This window comes from Salvelinus fontinalis, unplaced genomic scaffold, assembly GCF_029448725.1.
Source record: "Salvelinus fontinalis isolate EN_2023a unplaced genomic scaffold, ASM2944872v1 scaffold_0463, whole genome shotgun sequence".
Lineage (NCBI taxonomy): Eukaryota > Metazoa > Chordata > Actinopteri > Salmoniformes > Salmonidae > Salvelinus > Salvelinus fontinalis.
In genome coordinates, this window is record NW_026600672.1 from 64,839 (window position 1) to 84,768 (window position 19,930).

The following is a 19,930-nucleotide window of genomic DNA, read 5'->3' on the forward strand; positions in this document are numbered from 1 at the left end:
ATTCTTTTTGACAAAATTCATGCTAATATTGTATTTTTGATCTAGAGCCCAATAGACTCCCATTCAAACCTTGAAAGAGCGCTCTCCTTGTCCCAGAATCACCCAGAATGCACCGCGCCGCCTATTGAGTTAAAGGGGACCGTTTCCCATCTCCTCAAAAGTATTTCTGAAGTTGTGAATGTTAGATTCCACTCTGTGAGACACATCGATCTGCAGGTTGAATATGGTGAGATTGGAGACTCCTAAATTAATAGTGCAGTTTGTTTAGGTGATTTAACAGCTAGTTAGCTACTTCACATGCTGATATTGTCTTTGGTATTATTGTGTGTAGATACGTTTAGCTACCAGCCAGCCCATACAGAGAGCATTGCATTGTGGATTTTGTAGTCGACTTGAGTTGCAACAGATTTCCACAACGATGTTCCATCTTGTTACCAACCTTATTATTAGGGATGCACCGATATTACATTTTTGGCCGATACAGATATCCAATATTTTCCTTGCCAAAAAGAAACGATACCGATAACCGATATAAAACATTTTGCGGTCTTTTAAGCATTCTAGTACAGTTAAATAGTTAATGTCTGGGGGCATTTTTGTTAGTTTTTGCTGTTCTCCAAATACTATTTAAGAGTTTATAGGACAGTAAATTAGCTTCAACTGGTGGGGGGATTCTACACACCCCATTTAGCCATACCCTAGGTTTAGCTGTATTTCTACACACCCCATTTAGCCATACCCTAGGTTTAGCTGTATTTCTACACACCCCATTTAGCCATACCCTAGGTTTAGCTGTATTTATACACACCCCATTTAGCCATACCCTAGGTTTAGCTGTATTTATACACATCCCATTTAGCCATACCCTAGGTTTAGCTGTATTTCTACACACCCAAACTACTTGATGTGGCTATGGGACAGAGGAGGAGGGGAGGGGAGATGGGGAGAGAGGGAGATGTCAACAGAGATGGGGCTGACAGAATAACATGCAGTCAACTCAATATCTTTTCATAACTGACTTCTCACCAGTGATGTCATCACAACCAGTAACCTTTTCCACTCTTCCACTCTTGGTCCGGCTCAGCTTGACCCTGACCTTTGAATTTCATTATTTAAAAAACAGACAGAACAAATGTATTAAATTAGATCCACCACATGTTTCAATCAGATCACCATAGTCCCTGTGTCCAAGAACACCAAGGTAACCTGCCTAAATGACTACCGACCCGTAGTACTCACGTCTGTAGCCATGAAGGGCTTTGAAAGGCTGGTCATGGCTCACATCAACACCATTATCCCAGAAACCCTAGACCCACTCCAATTTCCATACCGCCCCAACAGATCCACAGATGATGCAATCTCTATTGCACTCCACACTGCCCTTTCCCACCGGGACAAAAGGAACACCTATGTGAGAATGTTATTCATTGACTACAGCTCAGCGTTCAACACCGTAGTGCCCTGAAAGCTCATCACTAAGCTAAGGACCCTGGGACTAAACACCTCCCTCTGCAACTGGATCCTGGACTTCCTGACGGCCCCCCCCCCCCCCCCCAGGTGGTAAGGTTAGGTAACAACACATACGCCACGCTGATCCTCAACACGGGGGCTGTGTGCTCAGTCCCCTCCTGTACTCCCTGTTCACTCATGACTGCACACCGAGGCATGACTCCAACACCATTAAGTTTGCCGATGACACAACAGTGGTAGGCCTGATCACTGACAACAGTGTGACAGCCTATAGGGAGGAGGTCAGAGACCTGGCCGTGTGGTGCCAGGACAACAATCTCTCCCTCAACGTGATCAAGACAAAAAGGAGATGATTGTGAAAGACAGGAAAAGGAGGACCGAGCACGCCCCCATTCTCATCAACGGGGCTGTAGTGGAGCAGGTTGAGAGCTTCAAGTTCCTTGGTGTCCACATCACCAACATCCTAACATGGTCCAAACACACGAAGACAGTCGTGAAGAAGGTACAACAAAATTAGACTGAAAAGATTTGGCATGGGTCCTCAGATCCTCAAAAGGTTCTCCAGCTGCACTATCGAGAGCATCCTGACGGGTTGCATCACTGCCTGGTATGGAAACTGATCGATCTCTGACCACATGACACTATAGAGGGTAGTGCGTACGGCCCAGTACATCACCGAGGCCAAGCTTCCTGCCATCCAGGACCTCTATACCAGGCGGTGTCAGAGGAAGGCCATAAAAATGGTAAAAGACTCCAGCCACCCTAGTCATAGACTGTTCTCTCTTCTACCGCACGGCAAGCGGTTCCGAAGCACCAAGTCTAGGTCCAAGAGGCTTCTAAACATCTTCTACACCCAAGCCATAAGACTCCTGAACATCTAATCAAATGGCTACCCAGACTATTTGCATTGTCCTCCCCTTCGCCTACACTGCTGCTACTCTCTGTTATTATGTATGTATAGTCACTTTAATAACTCTAGCTACATGTACATATTACCTCAATAACCTTGACACCGGTGACCCGCACATTGACTCTGCACTGGTACCACTAGGGCCCTCTCAACCAGCTGGCTACACTAGTGCCCTCTCAACCAGCCGGCTACACTATGGCCCTCTCAACCAGCTGGCTACACTAGTGCCCTTTCAACCAGCTGGCTACACTAGTGCCCTCTCAACCAGCTGGCTACACTAGTGCCCTCTCAACCAGCTGGCTACACTAGTGCCCTCTCAACCAGCTGGCTACACTAGTGCCCTCTCAACCAGCCGGCTACACTAGGGCCCTCTCAACCAGCTGGTTACACTATGGCCCTCTCAACCAGCTGGTTACACTAGTGCCCTCTCAACCAGCTGGTTACACTAGGGCCCTCTCAACCAGCTGGCTACACTAGTGCCCTCTCAACCAGCTGGCTACACTAGTGCCCTCTCAACCAGCTGGCTACACTAGTGCCCTCTCAACCAGCTGGCTACACTAGTGCCCTCTCAACCAGCTGGCAACACTAGGGCCTTCTCAGCCAGCCCTCTCCACTAGGGCCGTCTCAGCCAGCCGTCTCCACTAGGGCCATCTCAGCCACCTGGCTCCACTAGGGCCCTCTCAGCCAGCTGGTGTGTGTAGGAGAGTGTGAGCTGTTTGTACAATAAGTAGAAGTACAAATGTCAAGGGAAATTAACTAAAGTGATAAATCTAGTCCTAGGTTTTATTTACTGTGGTGTTTGTTCTCCACTGGTTACCCTGTTCTCATCACAACAGGTCACACATTCTGCTGACATGATCGCACACTGTAGTATTTCAGCTGACAGATACAATATTGTCAATATTATATTTGTCTTCAAATTATTTTGGGGTCCTTGTAATCTGAGGGAAATATTTGTCTCTTATATCGTTGTACATTTGGCAGGAGGTTAGAAAGTACAGCTCAGTTTCCAACTCATTTTGTGGCAGTGGGCACATAGCCTGTCTTCTCTCTGCCCGTTTCAATCCTTTCTCAATAGCAAGGCTCACTTCATTTGTATATTGTACATTTTTTCCCCAGTTTTCTATCAGATAGTCTGTCACCATGTCATGTCTGTTTAGGGACAAATAGTTTTGGGATTTTTATATTTTGGGGGAAAAAGATCATGAAACTCATATTAATATTTTACATGTATTTAACCCTTATTTTTGGCACTAAACTATCTCCAAATATACTTCCATAAATGTGTTAAACTGGTACCAGGAGACCTTCAGACGAGTCTTGTAAAGGTTGTGGGTGTCCTAGATCAATACAACCTGTATGTGTTCCTGAGAGACTCACCTTTCCATAGTGGGGTCATGTTAGTGTGTCCTAGATCAATACAACCTGTATGTGTTCCTGAGAGACTCACCTTTCCATAGTGGGGTCATGTTAGTGTGTCCTAGATCAATACAACCTGTATGTGTTCCTGAGTCTCATCTTTCCACAGTTTAAAGGCCAAACTGATCGGACGTTACAGATTTCCACACGGCCGCAGAAATGGTAGGCTAAGGGTTAAATTGTAAATGAAAAGAGCATCTACCAAACATGGATTGTGTGTGTGGGGGTACAGAGATGTGGTAGTCATATAATAATCATGCTGTGGTCTACATTTAGTTCATCATCAAGCAGACCTGATCATTAGAGATGGTGGGAGAGCCTGTTAGGCTGTTTAAAATGGAACAATATCATTTATATCCTCTAGCATGAGACTAATACCTCTATATACATTTAACAGGATCTGAGTGACGTTTTCTAAATTGTTTTATAATAAATATATATTATACATTTTCACTGAGACATCATGGTGTGTACATCAATTTAAATCCCAACTTGTAAGGAAAGTATAAATAATAAAAATCCACAATGTATTGGACAGGCCTATGAGGTCTAAAGGTCTGTCTTTCCAAGACATTCTGTTCATCTGCAAGCAGACCTGATGATTCTAGATGGTGGGAGAGCCTGTTATTTAAAATGGAAGAATAGAACTTACTGTAGCCTATATAATGTAACAATGACAATAATCCCTTCATATATACTGTAGTTGAGGTCTGTCTTTCCAAGATATTCTGTTGTAATGAAAGTTGTATTGAAATGTAATGTGTTTTTTAGTGTTTATTCTGTTGCATTAAAAAAGTCACTGTTGCCTATTAGATCAATATCAGTGTGAACACGTCTGATTGGACTAGATCCATGTTGAGGTGAGACACGTCTGATTGGACTAGATACATGTTGAGGTGAGACACGTCTGATTGGACTAGATCCATGTTTAGGTGAGACACGTCTGATTGGACTAGATCCATGTTTAGGTGAGACATGTCTGATTGGACTAGATCCATGTTGAGGCGAGACACGTCTGATTGGACTAGATCCATGTTGAGGTGAGACACGTCTGATTGGACTAGATCCATGTTGAGGTGAGACACGTCCGATTGGACTAGATCCATGTTGAGGTGAGACACGTCCGATTGGACTAGATCCATGTTGAGGTGAGACACGTCTGATTGGACTAGATCCATGTTGAGGTGAGACCCGTCCGATTGGACTAGATCCATGTTGAGGTGAGACACGTCCGATTGGACTAGATCCATGTTGAGGTGAGACACGTCCGATTGGACTAGATCCATGTTGAGGTGAGACATGTCTGATTGGACTAGATCCATGTTGAGGTGAGACACGTCCGATTGGACTAGATCCATGTTGAGGTGAGACACGTCCGATTGGACTAGATCCATGTTGAGGTGAGACACGTCCGATTGGACTAGATCCATGTTGAGGTGAGGCACGTCCGATTGGACTAGAGCCATGTTGAGGTGAGACACGTCCGATTGGACTAGAGCCATGTTGAGGTGAGACACGTCCGATTGGACTAGATCCATGCTGAGGTGAGACACGTCCGATTGGACTAGATCCATGTTGAGGTGAGGCACGTCTGATTGGACTAGAGCCATGTTGAGGTGAGGCACGTCTGATTGGACTAGAGCCATGTTGAGGTGAGGCACCTCTGATTGGACTAGAGCCATGTTGAGGTGAGGCACCTCTGATTGGACTAGAGCCATGTTGAGGTGAGGCACCTCTGATTGGACTAGAGCCATGTTGAGGTGAGGCACCTCTGATTGGACTAGAGCCATGTTGAGGTGAGACACCTCTGATTGGACTAGATCCATGTTGAGGTGAGACACCTCTGATTGGACTAGATCCATGTTGAAAGGCGAGGGGGTAAAGACGAGGGTGAGAAGAGGAGAATAGATGGGGTAAAGAAGAGAAGAGAGGGGGAGAAGAGAAGAGGTGGGGGGAAGAGGAGAAGGGATGGGGGAAAGAGGAGAAGAGATGGAGGAAAGAGGAGAAGAGAGGGGGAGAAGAGAAGAGATGGGGGAGAAGAGGAGAAGAGATGGGGAAAGAGGAGAAGAGATGGGGGAAAGAGGAGAAGAGATGGGGGAGAAGAGGAGAAGAGATGGGGAAAGAGGAGAAGAGATGGGGGAAAGAGGAGAAGAGATGGGGGAGAGAGGAGAAGCGATGGGGAAAGAGGAGAAGAGATGGGGGAAAGAGGAGAAGAGAGGACAGGGGGAGGAGAGGAGAAGAGATGGGGGAAAGAGGAGAAGAGAGGGGGAGAAGAGGGAGAAAAGGAGAAGAGAGGGGGTAGAGAGGGGAGAAGAAAAGTGAGAGGAGGAGAGGAGTGGAGGGAGAATGAGAGGGGCAGAAGTGGGGAAGGGGAGGAGAGGAGAGGGTTGGAAAAGATGAGAGGGGAGAAGAGGGGCTAAAGAGGAGAAGAGAGGGGGGGGGTGGAAAGGGGGAGAATAGGAGAGCGGGGAGGGGGAGAAGAAAAGAGTAGATGAGATGGGGGAGAAGAGAAGGGGGGAGAAGATTAGAAGAGAGGTGAGGAAGAGAGGGGAGAGGGGAGAGGAGACGAGAATATGGGGGAGAAGAGGGGAGAAGAGATGGGGGAAAGAGGAGAAGAGAGGGGGGAAAAGGAGAAGAGATGAGGAGAAGAGAGGGGGAGAAAAGAGAGGGGGGGAGATGAGAGGAGTGGAGGGAGAATGAGAGGGGGATAAGAGGTGAACAGAGTGTCAAAAGAGGAGAAGAGAGGGGCGGAAGGGGAGAAGATGAGAGGGTTGGAGAAGAGGAGAGGGGGAGAAGAGGAGAGGGGGAGAAGATGAGAGGGAGAGAAGAGAAGAGGGGGAGAAGAGAGTAGATGAGATGAGATGGGGGAGAAGAGGAGAGGTGCAGAAGAGGAGAGGGGAGAAGGGGGGAGAAGATTAGAAAAGAGGTGGAGAAGAGAGAGGAAGAGAAGGGAGAGGGGAGGAGAAAAGATGGGGAGAAGAGGAGAGAAGAGAAGGGGAGAGGGGGAGGAGTGTAGAGGAGAGAAGAAAAGTGAGAGGAGAAGGGGAGAGGGCAGGGGGAGAAGAGGAGAGAGAATGAGAGGGGGAGAAGAGGAGAATAGTGTCAAAAGAGAAGAATAAAGGGGCAGAAGTGGGGAAGGGGAGAAGAGAGGAGAAGAGAGAGGAAGAGAAGGGAGAGAGGAGAAGAGAAGATGGGGGAGAAGGGGGGGAGAAGAGGAGAGGGTGAGAAGCAGAGAATTGAAGAGAGGAGAGGAGAAGAGAGGGGGAGAAAGGAGAAGAGAGGAGGAGAAGAGATGGGGAGAAGTGGGGAGGGGAGAAGAAAAGTGAGAGGAGAGGAGAGATGGGGAGAAGAGGGTAGAGGTGGAGAAGAGATGGGGATAAGAGGAGAGAAGAGGAGAGGGGGAGAAGAGGAGTGGAGGGAGAAGAGAAGAGGAGTGGAGGGAGAATGAGAGGGGGAGAAGAGGAGAATAGAGTGTCAAAAGAGGAGAAGAGAGGGGCAGAAGTGGGGAAGGAGATTAGAGGGGAAGAGAAGAGGGGAGGGGAGTGGGGAGAGAAGAGGAGAATTAAAGAGAGGAGAGGAGAGCGGGGAGAGAGGAGAATAGATGGGGGAAAGAGGAGAACAGATGGGGGAAAGAGGAGAAGAGAGGAATAGAAGAGAAGAGTAGAGGTGGAGGAGAGGAGAAGAGATGGGGAAAGAGGAGATGAGATGGGGAGAAGAGAGGGGGGAAAGAGGAGAAGAGAGGGGGAGAAGGGTAGAGGTGGAGAGGAGGGGGGAGGGGAAGAGAGGAGGCTGTACAAGAGAGGGGGAGAAGAGGAGAAGAGATGGGGAGAAGAGGAGAAGAGATGGGGAGGAGAGGGAGAAGAGGAGAAAGGAGGGGGAGCTGAGAGAGGGGAGGAGTGTAGATGAGAGGAGAGAGAGCGGGGTGGAGAAGGGAGGGGCAGAAGAGGAGAAGAGAGGGGGAGAAGTGGAGAGGGGAGAAGAAAAGTGAGAGGAGAGGACAGGGGGAGAAGAGGAGAGGGAGAGGTGAGGAGAGGAAAGGGTGAGAAAAGGAGAGGGGGAGGAGTGTAGAGGAAAAGAGTGGGGGAACAGAGGAGAAGAGAGGGTGAGAAGAGGAGAAGAGAGGGTGAGAAGAGGAGAAGAGTGGGGGAGAAGAGAGGGGGAGAAGGGGGGTAGAAGAGAGTGGGAGAAAAGGAGAAGAGGGGGGAGAAGAGAAGATGAGGGGGAGGAGAGAGGGAGAAGAGAGGGGAAGATTAGTAGAAGAGAGAGGGAGAAGTGGAGTAGAGATGGGGAGAAGAGAGGACAATAAGAGGAGAAGTGAGGGAGAGGAGAGGAGAGGGGGAGAAGAGAAGAGGGGAGGAGAGGGGCAGATGAGGAGAGTTGGAGGAGAGGAGAGGGAGAGGAGAGGAGAGGGGGGAGAAGAGAAGAGGGGAGGAGAGGAGAGGGGCAGATGAGGAGAGTTGGAGGAGAGGGAGGAGAGGAGAGGGGGATAAGAGAAGAGAAGAGGAGAGGAGAGGGGAGAAGAGGAGTTGGTAGATTATGAAATTTGACCATCTGACTTGGAAAGGTGGTATCCTATGATGTTGCCATGTTGAAAGTCACTGAGCTCTTCATTAAGGCCATTCTACTGACAATGTTTGTCTATGGAGATTGCATGGCTGAGTGCTTGATTTTATACATTTGTCAGGAAGGGGTGTGGCTGAAATAGAATCCACTAATTTGAAGGGGTGTCCACATACTTTTGTATATATAGTGTATGTACACATGGGTGTTGTTGCGCCATACCAACAATAAGCCTGTCTTCCCATCACATCATGAAAGGTCATGTTGATGTTCATTTAACCTCTGTCTCTCTCTTCCTCTGACTCCTCCCTTTCTACTCTCTCTCTCTCTTCCTCTGACTCCTCCCTTTCTCCTCTGTCTCTCTCTTCCTCTGACTCCTCCCTTTCTCCTCTGTCTCTCTCTTCCTCTGACTCCTCCCTTTCTCCTCTCTCTCTCTCTTCCTCTGACTCCTCCCTTTCTCCTCTGTCTCTCTCTTCCTCTGACTCCTCCCTTTCTCCTCTGTCTCTCTCTTCCTCTGACTCCTCCCTTTCTCCTCTTGCTCTGACTCCTCCCTTTCTCCTCTGTCTCTCTCTTCCTCTGACTCCTCCCTTTCTCCTCTGTCTCTCTCTTCCTCTGACACCTCCCTTTCTCCTCTTGCTCTGACTCCTCCCTTTCTCCTCTGTCTCTCTCTTCCTCTGACTCCTCCCTTTCTCCTCTGTCTCTCTCTTCCTCTGACTCCTCTCTCTCTTCCTCTGTCTCTCTCTTTCTCCTCAGATCTCCAGGCTCTAAGCGTCAGTCCACCAGGTAGGTAGAGTATAAATCTACAGTGATTATAGCAGTTCAATATTAGTCAACTTCATTATCCCACATGGAGAAATTCATGTGTCCATACAAACCATTCTAAAACCCAATAACAAGTAGTGTTTTATGGAACTACTAATACTTGTCAACCACAAAGCATTACTGCTGTTAGAATAACAGAATCACTGTCATCATCTGTCCTCACCACTGTGTTTTCCTCTCTGCTGTTTACAGCTGAATACTCAGTCAGACTGGTGGATGGGACCACTTCCTGTTCTGGGACAGTGGAAGTCTTCTACAGAGGAGAGTGGTCAGGTCTATGTCCTAGTTGGTGGAGCATGATGAGAGAGACAAAGGTTGTGTGTAGACAGCTGGACTGTGGGAATCCTGTAGCTGAATCTAGAGGACCTCTGATTGAAGATGGAAGAAGAGGAGTCAGACTATTGAGTTGTGATGGACATGAGTCTTCTATTAGACAGTGTGACTTCATAGGAGAACCTGGTGTCTGTGATGGTGGATATTATCATCATGTGACCTGTTCAGGTAAGAGACTGGTCATATTGAGAGATTTATTTATACATTATACAATATTACCATGTATCATGTTTTATGTGTTTTTATTTCATTTAAATAGAGGGAGAGATGTCAGATGTATTTAAACATTATATTTGTGTTTGTCATATTGGTTTATGGGAGATGTTCATGGGCAGATCATTGTAGTTCAGATGGTACTGAAGTGAAGCTGCCTGATGGATGTCCAGCTGTTTATTTTCTATAAAGTGAAGTGAACTTATTCCTGTCTCCTGCCTGCATTATTCCCAACCCGATCCTGAGTGACTAAGAACCCATTTCTACCTCTTACAGTATCAAACATAGCAAACTACAATCTTTTATCCAACATATTTGTGTTCAGTCCTTGACAGTGTCATCAACAAAACTGATTGAATGTTCAACCAACTCTTTTTCTCCAGAGTCTGTGCGGCTTGTGGATGGAGCTGGTCTCTGCTCTGGGAGAGTGGAGGTGAAGTCCAATCAGTCCTGGGCCTCAGTGTGTGAAGCTGACTTTGACCGGCAGGATGCAGAGGTAGTCTGTGGGGAGCTTGGCTGTGGGGCTCCTGCAGCTCTACAGGGGGGGCTCTATGGAGGAGGTGAGGGTCAGACCTGGGATAAAGAGTTCCAGTGTAAAGGCAAAGAGTCCCTTCTCCTGGACTGTGACACCTCAGACAGAAAACACAACACCTGCCTACCTGGTAATGCTGTTGGACTCACCTGCTCAGGTAAGAAACAGTTTGTCACTCAATCAACATTGTTTCTCACCTGGAGTGAAGAATATGAGAGACAATATAGGTGTGTTTTAGTGAGAAAATAGTAAGATTACTGTCTCCCTCTTTTCTTTTCTCAGAGCCTGATGATGTGAGGCTGGTGGGAGGAGGCAGTCGCTGTGCTGGTGGAGTGGAGCGGTACGACCAGGGAGAGTGGAGGACTGTGGGAGCTGACTGGAACCAGGAGGCTGTAGCTGCAGTAGTGTGTAGACAGCTGGGTTGTGGCTCCACCGTTTCAGTACCACCTGGAAACACCACTAGAGGTGTTGAAGTTATCTGTTCTGGGTCTGAGTCTGTACTGAGGGATTGTTCCAGAAGTTCTGATCTCCTTCCTGGACTCACAGTGATCTGCTCAGGTAATAACAAGATATTATAATTATATTCAACTGATTTCCTTCATTCATACAACTTCCTCTGCACCTCTCATGATGACTGTTTAGCTTGTCAGTCTGCTTTACTAAATAGATCACTCAGTCAAGTAGGAATCAAATACAACTTAAATATCCCAGAATGCTTTGTATTTGAGTGTTATCTCAGTGAAGGTCTCTACTCACTACCACTGTCACATGTCATGTTATTGTCATATCTAAATGAGGAAAGTAGTTGAGGAGCTACGTTTTCTTTTTCTCTCCTCTTGTTCCAGATGTCCTGCTTAAGCCTGATATCAACATATGTTGTCTCAGTGACTGTAGGCCCACTACTCATGTTGCCCTGTGAGGGAGGGTGGCTGGCACTGTTACATGCTGATGTTATTGTCATATCTACAGGAAACTAGTTGAAGAGGTTTTTCTTCTTCTCTTTTATTGTTACAGATCTCCTGGTCCAGCCTGATATCTCCCTGACTGACTCAATGGGAGGGGTCTCCAGGGGCCACCACGGGCCCGAGGTGTTCAGGGGCTACAGCTTCACCATCACCTGCTCCACTCAGCCACAGTACCCAGGAGGCTCCTTCCTCCTCACGTTCACCGGCTCCAACAGAACCCAGACCCAGCCAGCTGTCAATCACTCTGCTGCCTTCCTCTTCCCTGCTGCAGATGACTCCCACCAAGGGAACTACAACTGTGTTTATGACAATTATGTTTTCTCTCATAACTTCTCCTCTGAGAGTGAGCTCCTCTCCCTCACCATCACAGGTAACTGAACATGAACCAGACTTATAACTTTGTCATTGACAGATTTGCCACAGATCTATGTGATGATGATCAGTCCCCTCATCAAAGGTGTTTCTGTTTGCAGCCTCTCCTCTGCCAGCCTTCATCATCAGACACGTTGTAGTGCTGCTGCTCCTACTGACAGCCATCACCACCTCCTACCTGTACTACAAGGTAAAGACATTTACTCAGACGTTACAAGTCATTTAAACTAGAGGGTGAGGGTGAGGGGGAGAGGGAGGGAGAGAGAATGGAGATACTAGAGAGTAAATGTCTGACTGTTGGTGCTGTGTCTCCCTAGCCCACCAGGAGGCAGAAGAGAGTGAACAGGGTGAGCAGCATGGATCTTGATGTCAATGCCATGGAGATGGTCTCTCTGAGCTCCAGAGCTGAAGCTGGACCGGGAGAGGAGAGAGCAGCCCAGGGGACGGAGTAGGAGTAGAATGAAGCTGACCCTACATGCTGATCTTAGGTCAGTTTTGTGTTTTAAATCGATGGTCAGCAGTGGACTGGTGTTTAAAATGTGGTGACAAACCTGAAGTGGTTCTAATTTTAATAACAAGTTCAGAATTAGTTTATCTTTCTAGAACCTTGGAAGGAATCTAAAAGGAGTGACTGCAACCACCATTATTCCTTTTAGTTTGGTTTTTACCACCAGAGAAACATGGGGTTCTGGGTAACATGGGGTTCTGGGTAACATGGGTTCTGGGTAACATGGGTTTTGGATAACATGGGGTTTTGGATAACATGGGGTTCTGGGTAACATGGGGTTTTGGGTAACATGGGGGTTTGGGTAACATGGGGTTTTAATTATTTTAAGAGAGTAGCTCAATTACATCTGACTTGTGTTCCAGACTGTATTTCTCTTATCTAGTGTCTCTTAGATTCTTTATCTTATTTAGTGTCTCTTAGATTCTTTATCTTATTTAGTGTCTCTTAGATTCTTTATCTTATTTAGTGTGTCTTAGATTCTTTATCTTATTTAGTGTCTCTTAGATTCTTTATCTTATTTAGTGTCTCTTAGATTCTTTATCTTAATTAGTGTCTCTTAGATTCTTTATCTTATTTAGTGTCTCTTAGATTCTTTATCTTTATCTTAATAAAGGGGTTTGTTGTTGTTGTTTACCTCTCATGATGTTATTGATTATAAATGTTATGATATTGATTATGATGTAGATTATTGTTATGATGTTGTTAGTAGTATATAGATAATGATGTTATTGATTATAAATGTTATGATATTGATTATGAAGTAGATTATTGTTATGATGTTGTTAGTAGTATATAGATAATGATGTTATTGATTATAAATGTTATGATATTGATTATGATGTAGATTATTGTTATGATGTTGTTAGTAGTATATAGATAATGATGTTATTGATTATAAATGTTATGATATTGATTATGAAGTAGATTATTGTTATGATGTTGTTAGTAGTATATAGATAATGATGTTATTGATTATAAATGTTATGATATTGATTATGATGTAGATTATTGTTATCATGTTGTTAGTAGTATATAGATAATGATGTTATTGATTATAAATGTTATGATATTGATTATGAAGTAGATTATTGTTATGATGTTGTTAGTAGTATATAGATAATGATGTTATTGATTATAAATGTTATGATATTGATTATGATGTAGATTATTGTTATGATGTTGTTAGTAGTATATAGATAATGATGTTATTGATTATAAATGTTATGATATTGATTATGATGTAGATTATTGTTATGATGTTGTTAGTAGTATATCGATAATGATGTTATTGATTATAAATGTTATGATATTGATTATGATGTAGATTATTGTTATGATGTTGTTAGTAGTATATAGATAATGATGTTATTGATTATAAATGTTATGATATTGATTATTGATTATGATGTAGATTATTGTTATGATGTTTCTCTCTAAACTGCCATGTAATCAACTGAATGCTTTTAATAAAATTACAGGCTGTCAGTCTTGTGTGATTCCCCTCTTGAACTAACTGTCATGCTGAAACCCTCATTGCAAAGTCCCTATGTGTCTGTGTGTGTGTGTGTGTGTCCGTGTGTGTGTTCAGAACTCTGGTGGTATTAAAACATGATCTTACTAGGTCGTGTCCACTCCAGTACATGTGTAGTGTAGGATGTGTGTCTGTGTACTCCAGTACATGTGTAGTGGAGGATGTGTGTCTGTGTACTCCAGTACATGTATAGTGGAGGATGTGTGTCTGTGTACTCCAGTACATGTATAGTGGAGGATGTGTGTCCACTCCAGTACATGTGTAGTGGAGGATGTGTGTCTGTGTACTCCAGTACATGTGTAGTGGAGGATGTGTGTCTGTGTACTCCAGTACATGTGTAGTGGAGGATGTGTGTCTGTGTACTCCAGTACATGTGTAGTGTAGGATGTGTGTCTGTGTACTCCAGTACATGTGTAGTGGAGGATGTGTGTCCACTCCAGTACATGTGTAGTGGAGGATGTGTGTCTGTGTACTCCAGTACATGTGTAGTGGAGGATGTGTGTCTGTATACTCCAGTACATGTGTAGTGTAGGATGTGTGTCTGTGTACTTCAGTATAGGATGTGTGTCTGTGTACTCCAGTACATGTGTAGTGGAGGATGTGTGTCCACTCCAGTACATGTGTAGTGGAGGATGTGTGTCTGTGTACTCCAGTACATGTGTACTGTAGGATGTGTGTCTGTGTACTCCAGTGCATGTGTAGGATGTGTGTCTGTGTACTCCAGTACATGTGTACTGTAGGATGTGTGTCTGTGTACTCCAGTACATGTGTAGTGGAGGATGTGTGTCTGTGTACTCCAGTACATGTGTACTGTAGGATGTGTGTCTGTGTACTCCAGTACATGTGTAGTGGAGGATGTGTGTCTGTGTACTCCAGTACATGTGTAGTGTAGGATGTGTGTCTGTGTACTCCAGTACATGTGTAGTGGAGGATGTGTGTCTGTGTACTCCAGTACATGTGTAGGATGTGTGTCTGTGTACTCCAGTACATGTGTAGTGTAGGATGTGTGTCTGTGTACTCCAGTACATGTGTAGTGGAGGATGTGTGTCTGTGTACTCCAGTACATGTGTAGTGGAGGATGTGTGTCTGTGTACTCCAGTACATGTGTAGTGTAGGATGTGTATCTGTGTACTCCAGTACATGTGTAGTGGAGGATGTGTGTCTGTGTACTCCAGTACATGTGTAGTGTAGGATGTGTGTCTGTGTACTCCAGTACATGTGTAGTGTAGGATGTGTGTCTGTGTACTCCAGTACATGTGTAGTGTAGGATGTGTGTCTGTGTACTCCAGTACATGTGTAGTGTAGGATGTGTGTCTGTGTACTCCAGTACATGTGTAGTGTAGGATGTGTGTCTGTGTACTCCAGTACATGTGTAGTGTAGGATGTGTGTCTGTGTACTCCAGTACATGTGTAGTGTAGGATGTGTGTCTGTGTACTCCAGTACATGTGTAGTGTAGGATGTGTGTCTGTGTACTCCAGTACATGTGTAGTGTAGGATGTGTGTCTGTGTACTCCAGTACATGTGTAGTGGAGGATGTGTGTCTGTGTACTCCAGTACATGTGTAGTGCAGGATGTGTGTCTGTGTACTCCAGTACATGTGTAGTGTAGGATGTGTGTCTGTGTACTCCAGTACATGTGTAGTACAGGATGTGTGTCTGTGTACTCCAGTACATGTGTAGTGTAGGATGTGTCTGTGTACTCCAGTACATGTGTAGTGTAGGATGTGTGTCTGTGTACTCCAGTACATGTGTAGTGTAGGATGTGTGTCTGTGTACTCCAGTACATGTGTAGTGTAGGATGTGTGTTGGTGCCTAAAGGGACTCTGTATTTAACACACTTCAACCAGACGACTGTAGAAGCTTCTGTTTTATTGAAGAACAACCGTTGTCTCCATTGAACACAACGTTGTGGTCAATGTAGTTGTTTTATGATTGACTGAAAGAGGGGGACTTTCAGAGTGTTTCTTGATTGGTCAAATGTTGGTTGGCTGAATGTTGGGTCTAGTTGGTTGGTCGTTGGCTTGATGGCTGAATGTCAGTTTTGTTGAACATAGATCCTTGTTGATAGCCTGTTAGTTCTCATTAGGTTGTACTTTGGTTTCTCTCTCTCTCTCTCTGTCTCCCTCTCTCTCTCTCTCTCTCAGGCTATGAAAAAAGACAACAGACATGGCATTGACTCAAATCAAATTTATTTATAAAGCCCTTCTTACATCAGCTGATTTCTCAAAGTGCTGTACAGAAACCCAGCCTAAAACCCCAAACAGCAAGCAATGCAGGTGTAGAAGCATGGTGGCTTGGAAAAAATCCCTAGAAAGGCCGGAACCTAAGAAGAAACCTAGAGAGGAACCAGAATTTACAGAATGAAAGGACTAGGGCTGAGCAGGGACTTCATTGGCATTTGTACTTTGGTCCTTGGGCCTTTAAAACCTCTTGACGCTCGGGGTCAGAACTTTTTTTTTTCTTAAAATATCGTTCCCAAGGTAAACTGACTTTTTCTCTGGCCCAGATCGTAGAATATGCATATAATGTACTGATTAGGATAGAAAACACTCCAAAGTTTCCAAAACTGTCAAAATATTGTCTGTGAGTATAACAAAACGTATTCTGCAGACGAAAACCTGAGAAAATATAACCCGGAAGTGATATTAAAAAAAACTGTGTTTCCTTGACCGTCTTTCTTCCATTTAAAGGGGTATCAACCAGATTCCTTTTCCAATGTCTTCCTCAGGCTGTGACCAGGCTTTAGACATAGTTTCAGGCTTTTATTTTGAAAAAATGAACGAGATTTTTCAAAACTAGTCAGGTATCCTCCGAATAGTTCCTGCGCGCGCGAGAGGAGCTCTCCATTTTCTGTTTGTCTCTTAAAGAATAGGTTATGGGCCGGTTGAAATATTATCGATTATGTTTGTTAAAAGCAACCTGAGGATTGATTATAAAAAACATTTGACATGTTTCTACGACCATTACGGATACTTTTTGGAATTTGTCGAACGGAACACGGCTTTGGTTTTCTCAACATAATGCGCAACACAAATAGCATTTTTTTGTGATAAAAAAAAATATTTAGCGAACAAAAATAACATTTGTTGTGTAACTGGGAGTCTCGTGAGTGGAAACATCCGAAGATTATCAAAGGTAAGCGATTCATTTTATTGCTTTTCTGACTTTAGTGACCAGGCTAACCAAGTTAATATAAGGCTAGCTGTTGTAGCATTGAAAGCTACACTCACAAAAGCTTGGATTTCTTTCGCTGTAAAGTATATTTTCGAAATCTGACACGATAGGTGGATTAACAACAAGCTAAGCTGTGTTTTAGTATATTTCACTTGTGATTGCATGATTATAAATATCTTTTGTAATATTTTTTAATCTGATACGTTTGGAAATTTTCATCATCCTTTCAGGACCGGAACGAGGCTGTAGTTCTCAACATAACGCGCAACCCAAATGGCGTTTTTTTGTAATATTTATCGAACAAAAAGAACATTTATTGTGTAACTGGGAGTCTCGTGAGTGCAAACATCCGAAGATTATGTAAGGGAAGCTTTTCTGACTTTCGTGACCATGCTAATTTGAGGCTAGCTGTTGTAGCATTGAAAGCTACACTCACTAAAGCTTGGATTTCTTTCGTTGGAAAATATATTTTTAAAATCTGACATGATAGGTGGATTAACAACAAGCTAAGCTATGTTTTGGTATATTTCACTTGTGATTGCATGATTATAAATATTTTTAGTAATATTTTTGCATTTGGCGCCCTGCAACTCTAGCGGTTGTTTAGGAAAGTGATCCCGTAAAAGGGATCCGTAGCGCAGAGAAGTTATTAAGGTTAGAAAGTCCATCAAATTCACATACTTTAGTAAACACATTCATTTATTTATGATTTCATGACTGTGTGATAGTAGATCCCTGAATGGTAAAACAAAACTTCTCCAAATAGAAGTATGTTTGTATCACAAATTATCTTACTGATATATCTTACAGATATTTTGACCATATCTGACAGGCTCCCAGAGGCAGGGCAATCAAAGGCTCCAGCTCACTGAACTGCCCCTCCCTTCTCCAACAGAAGATAACGAAATGTTGACAGGCTGGGAAGATCACCTCCAAAGGTCATTCTCTTAGCCTCTCAATTTTCTGACAGGGAAAAATTCTAAACTACAGGGAAAAACAATTGCTTCTGGCCTGTTAGGTTGTATTTGACTATATTATTGTACCAAAACTTCTCAGACTAGAAAGTACATATAGAAACTATGATTAGAAACTATGATTGGAAACTATGGCCAACTATGTTCAAACTATGATTATAAGCGATAATTAAAAATGGTGAGAAACTATGATAATAAACTGAACAGCGATGAAGCCATGTGTGTGTGTGATGATCTATTATTTAATTGTGTAATATTGCACCTTCTCTTTCAATATGTATAACATTTCACTCAATGCATACCAAAGTAACAAATATTTAACAATGTTTCAATGTTTTGTATTGCAACAGTTATGAGAGACAATGACATCCCCTTTTTAGGGAATTATTAATATAATGTGTTTTACATTTATCATGTAGTAACCAAATAAGTGTTAAATAAATAAAAATATATGTTATGTGGGAAGAGTTTTTCAAGATCTAGTTCTTTAACTATACAACAGAAAACACACACAGGAGAGAAATCGTACAGCTGTGATCAGTGTGAAAAGAGTTTTACTGCGTCAAGCTCCTTGATATTGCACCAGAGAACACACACAGGAGATAAATCTTATGGCTGTGATCAGTGTGTGAAGAGTTTTTATACATCTAGCCAGCTGACTTCACACCAGAGAACACACACAGGAGAGAAATCGTATAGCTGTGATCAATGTGAAAATAGTTTTACTGGGTCAAGCTCCTTGATATTGCACCAGAGAACACACACAGGAGAGAAACCTTATGGATGTGATCAATGTGGGAAGAGTTTTACTACATCCAGCCAGCTGACTTCACACCAGATAACACACAAAGGAGAGAAACCTTTTAGCTGTTCTCAATTTGGGAAGTTTTAATCACCGAAGCACCCTAATATCACACCGGAGAACTCACACATGAGATAAATCTTATAGCTGTGGTCAATGTGGGAAGAGTTTTGTTTCATCTGGCCCTCTGACTATACACCAGAGAAAACACACAGGAGAGAAACCTCACAGCTGTGCTCAATGTGAGAAGAGATACTCTTATAAAAGATCTCTGATCAAACATCAGAAAATACATGAAGTAGTTGTTTCATGATATCAATGAAATGATGTCACAATGTTGAATGTTTTAACATTGTAGTAGGAGTATTTTAATGATGTCACAATGTAGAATGTTTTAACATTGTAGTAGGAGTATTTTAATGATGTCACAATGTAGAATGTTTTAACATTGCAGTAGGAGTATTTTAATGATGTCACAATGTTGAATGTTTTAACATTGTAGTAGGGTTTTTTTAATGATGTCACAATGTAGAATGTTTTAACATTGCAGTAGGAGTATTTTAATGATGTCACAATGTAGAATGTTTTAACATAGTAGTAGGAGTATTTTAATGATGTCACAATGTAAACGTTTGCCCCCTGTTCTATTGATTTCAGCATGATTTGGATATTAACCTCAGGGGGAAAATCCAGGCTATTAATCCAGTACTATTTATGTGATTTAACACAAAGTGACTAACAAAAAAAGAGCTGTGTTACACTTACAGCATTGGTGACCCACTTGAATCAAAATGTAGCTCGCTGTTTTCTACAAGTTGTCCTCTAACCAGTGATGTACACATTATTCCCAGATTCCATCTGGTTTTTGAGCTGTTAGTTTTAACATGACATGCAACCTCATCTCCCCACTCTCACGCAAATGATTTCAACATGATATCAATGAGTGATGACAAATAAGTGTTTCGTTCCTTTGTTTAGGGACCTCTAAGTTTAAAGGCATCACTCCAAAATGTAGCTGACTGTCTTCTGCAGGTTGTCCTCTAACCAGTGAGGTAAAGGATATCTCCCATTTCCATGTGTTTGTTTAGTCGTGTTAGTTTCAACAGCACATACAACCTGATTTCCCCCCTAATTGATATCAGTGATTTATTGCTACTAAACAGCAGTGTTGTTGTTGCTGGGCAGTTTATAAGGTGTTTGTTTAAAAACACAAGGAATATGATTATGACAGGTGTTTGTGTGTATATACATGTTTTATTATTCCATGCCTCACCATTAAGTTAATTATTGCCAATACATATTAACAAAGGGGTGTACATTTGATTTTCATATTTCATATTTACAA

The 19,930-nt window shown here is 43.4% G+C and overlaps 1 protein-coding gene across 1 annotated transcript; it reads left to right on the top strand.

The window, feature by feature from the left end:
• Nucleotides 1–140: 140 nt before the first annotated feature.
• Nucleotides 141–10,511, top strand: LOC129846167 (scavenger receptor cysteine-rich type 1 protein M130-like). Its single transcript, XM_055914128.1, has 4 exons — nt 141–226; nt 9,113–9,142; nt 9,374–9,682; nt 10,111–10,511. Exons 3-4 carry the CDS (start codon nt 9,478–9,480, stop codon nt 10,506–10,508), a joined length of 603 nt encoding a protein of 200 aa, XP_055770103.1. The 5' UTR covers nt 141–226; nt 9,113–9,142; nt 9,374–9,477; the 3' UTR covers nt 10,509–10,511.
• Nucleotides 10,512–19,930: the final 9,419 nt, after the last annotated feature.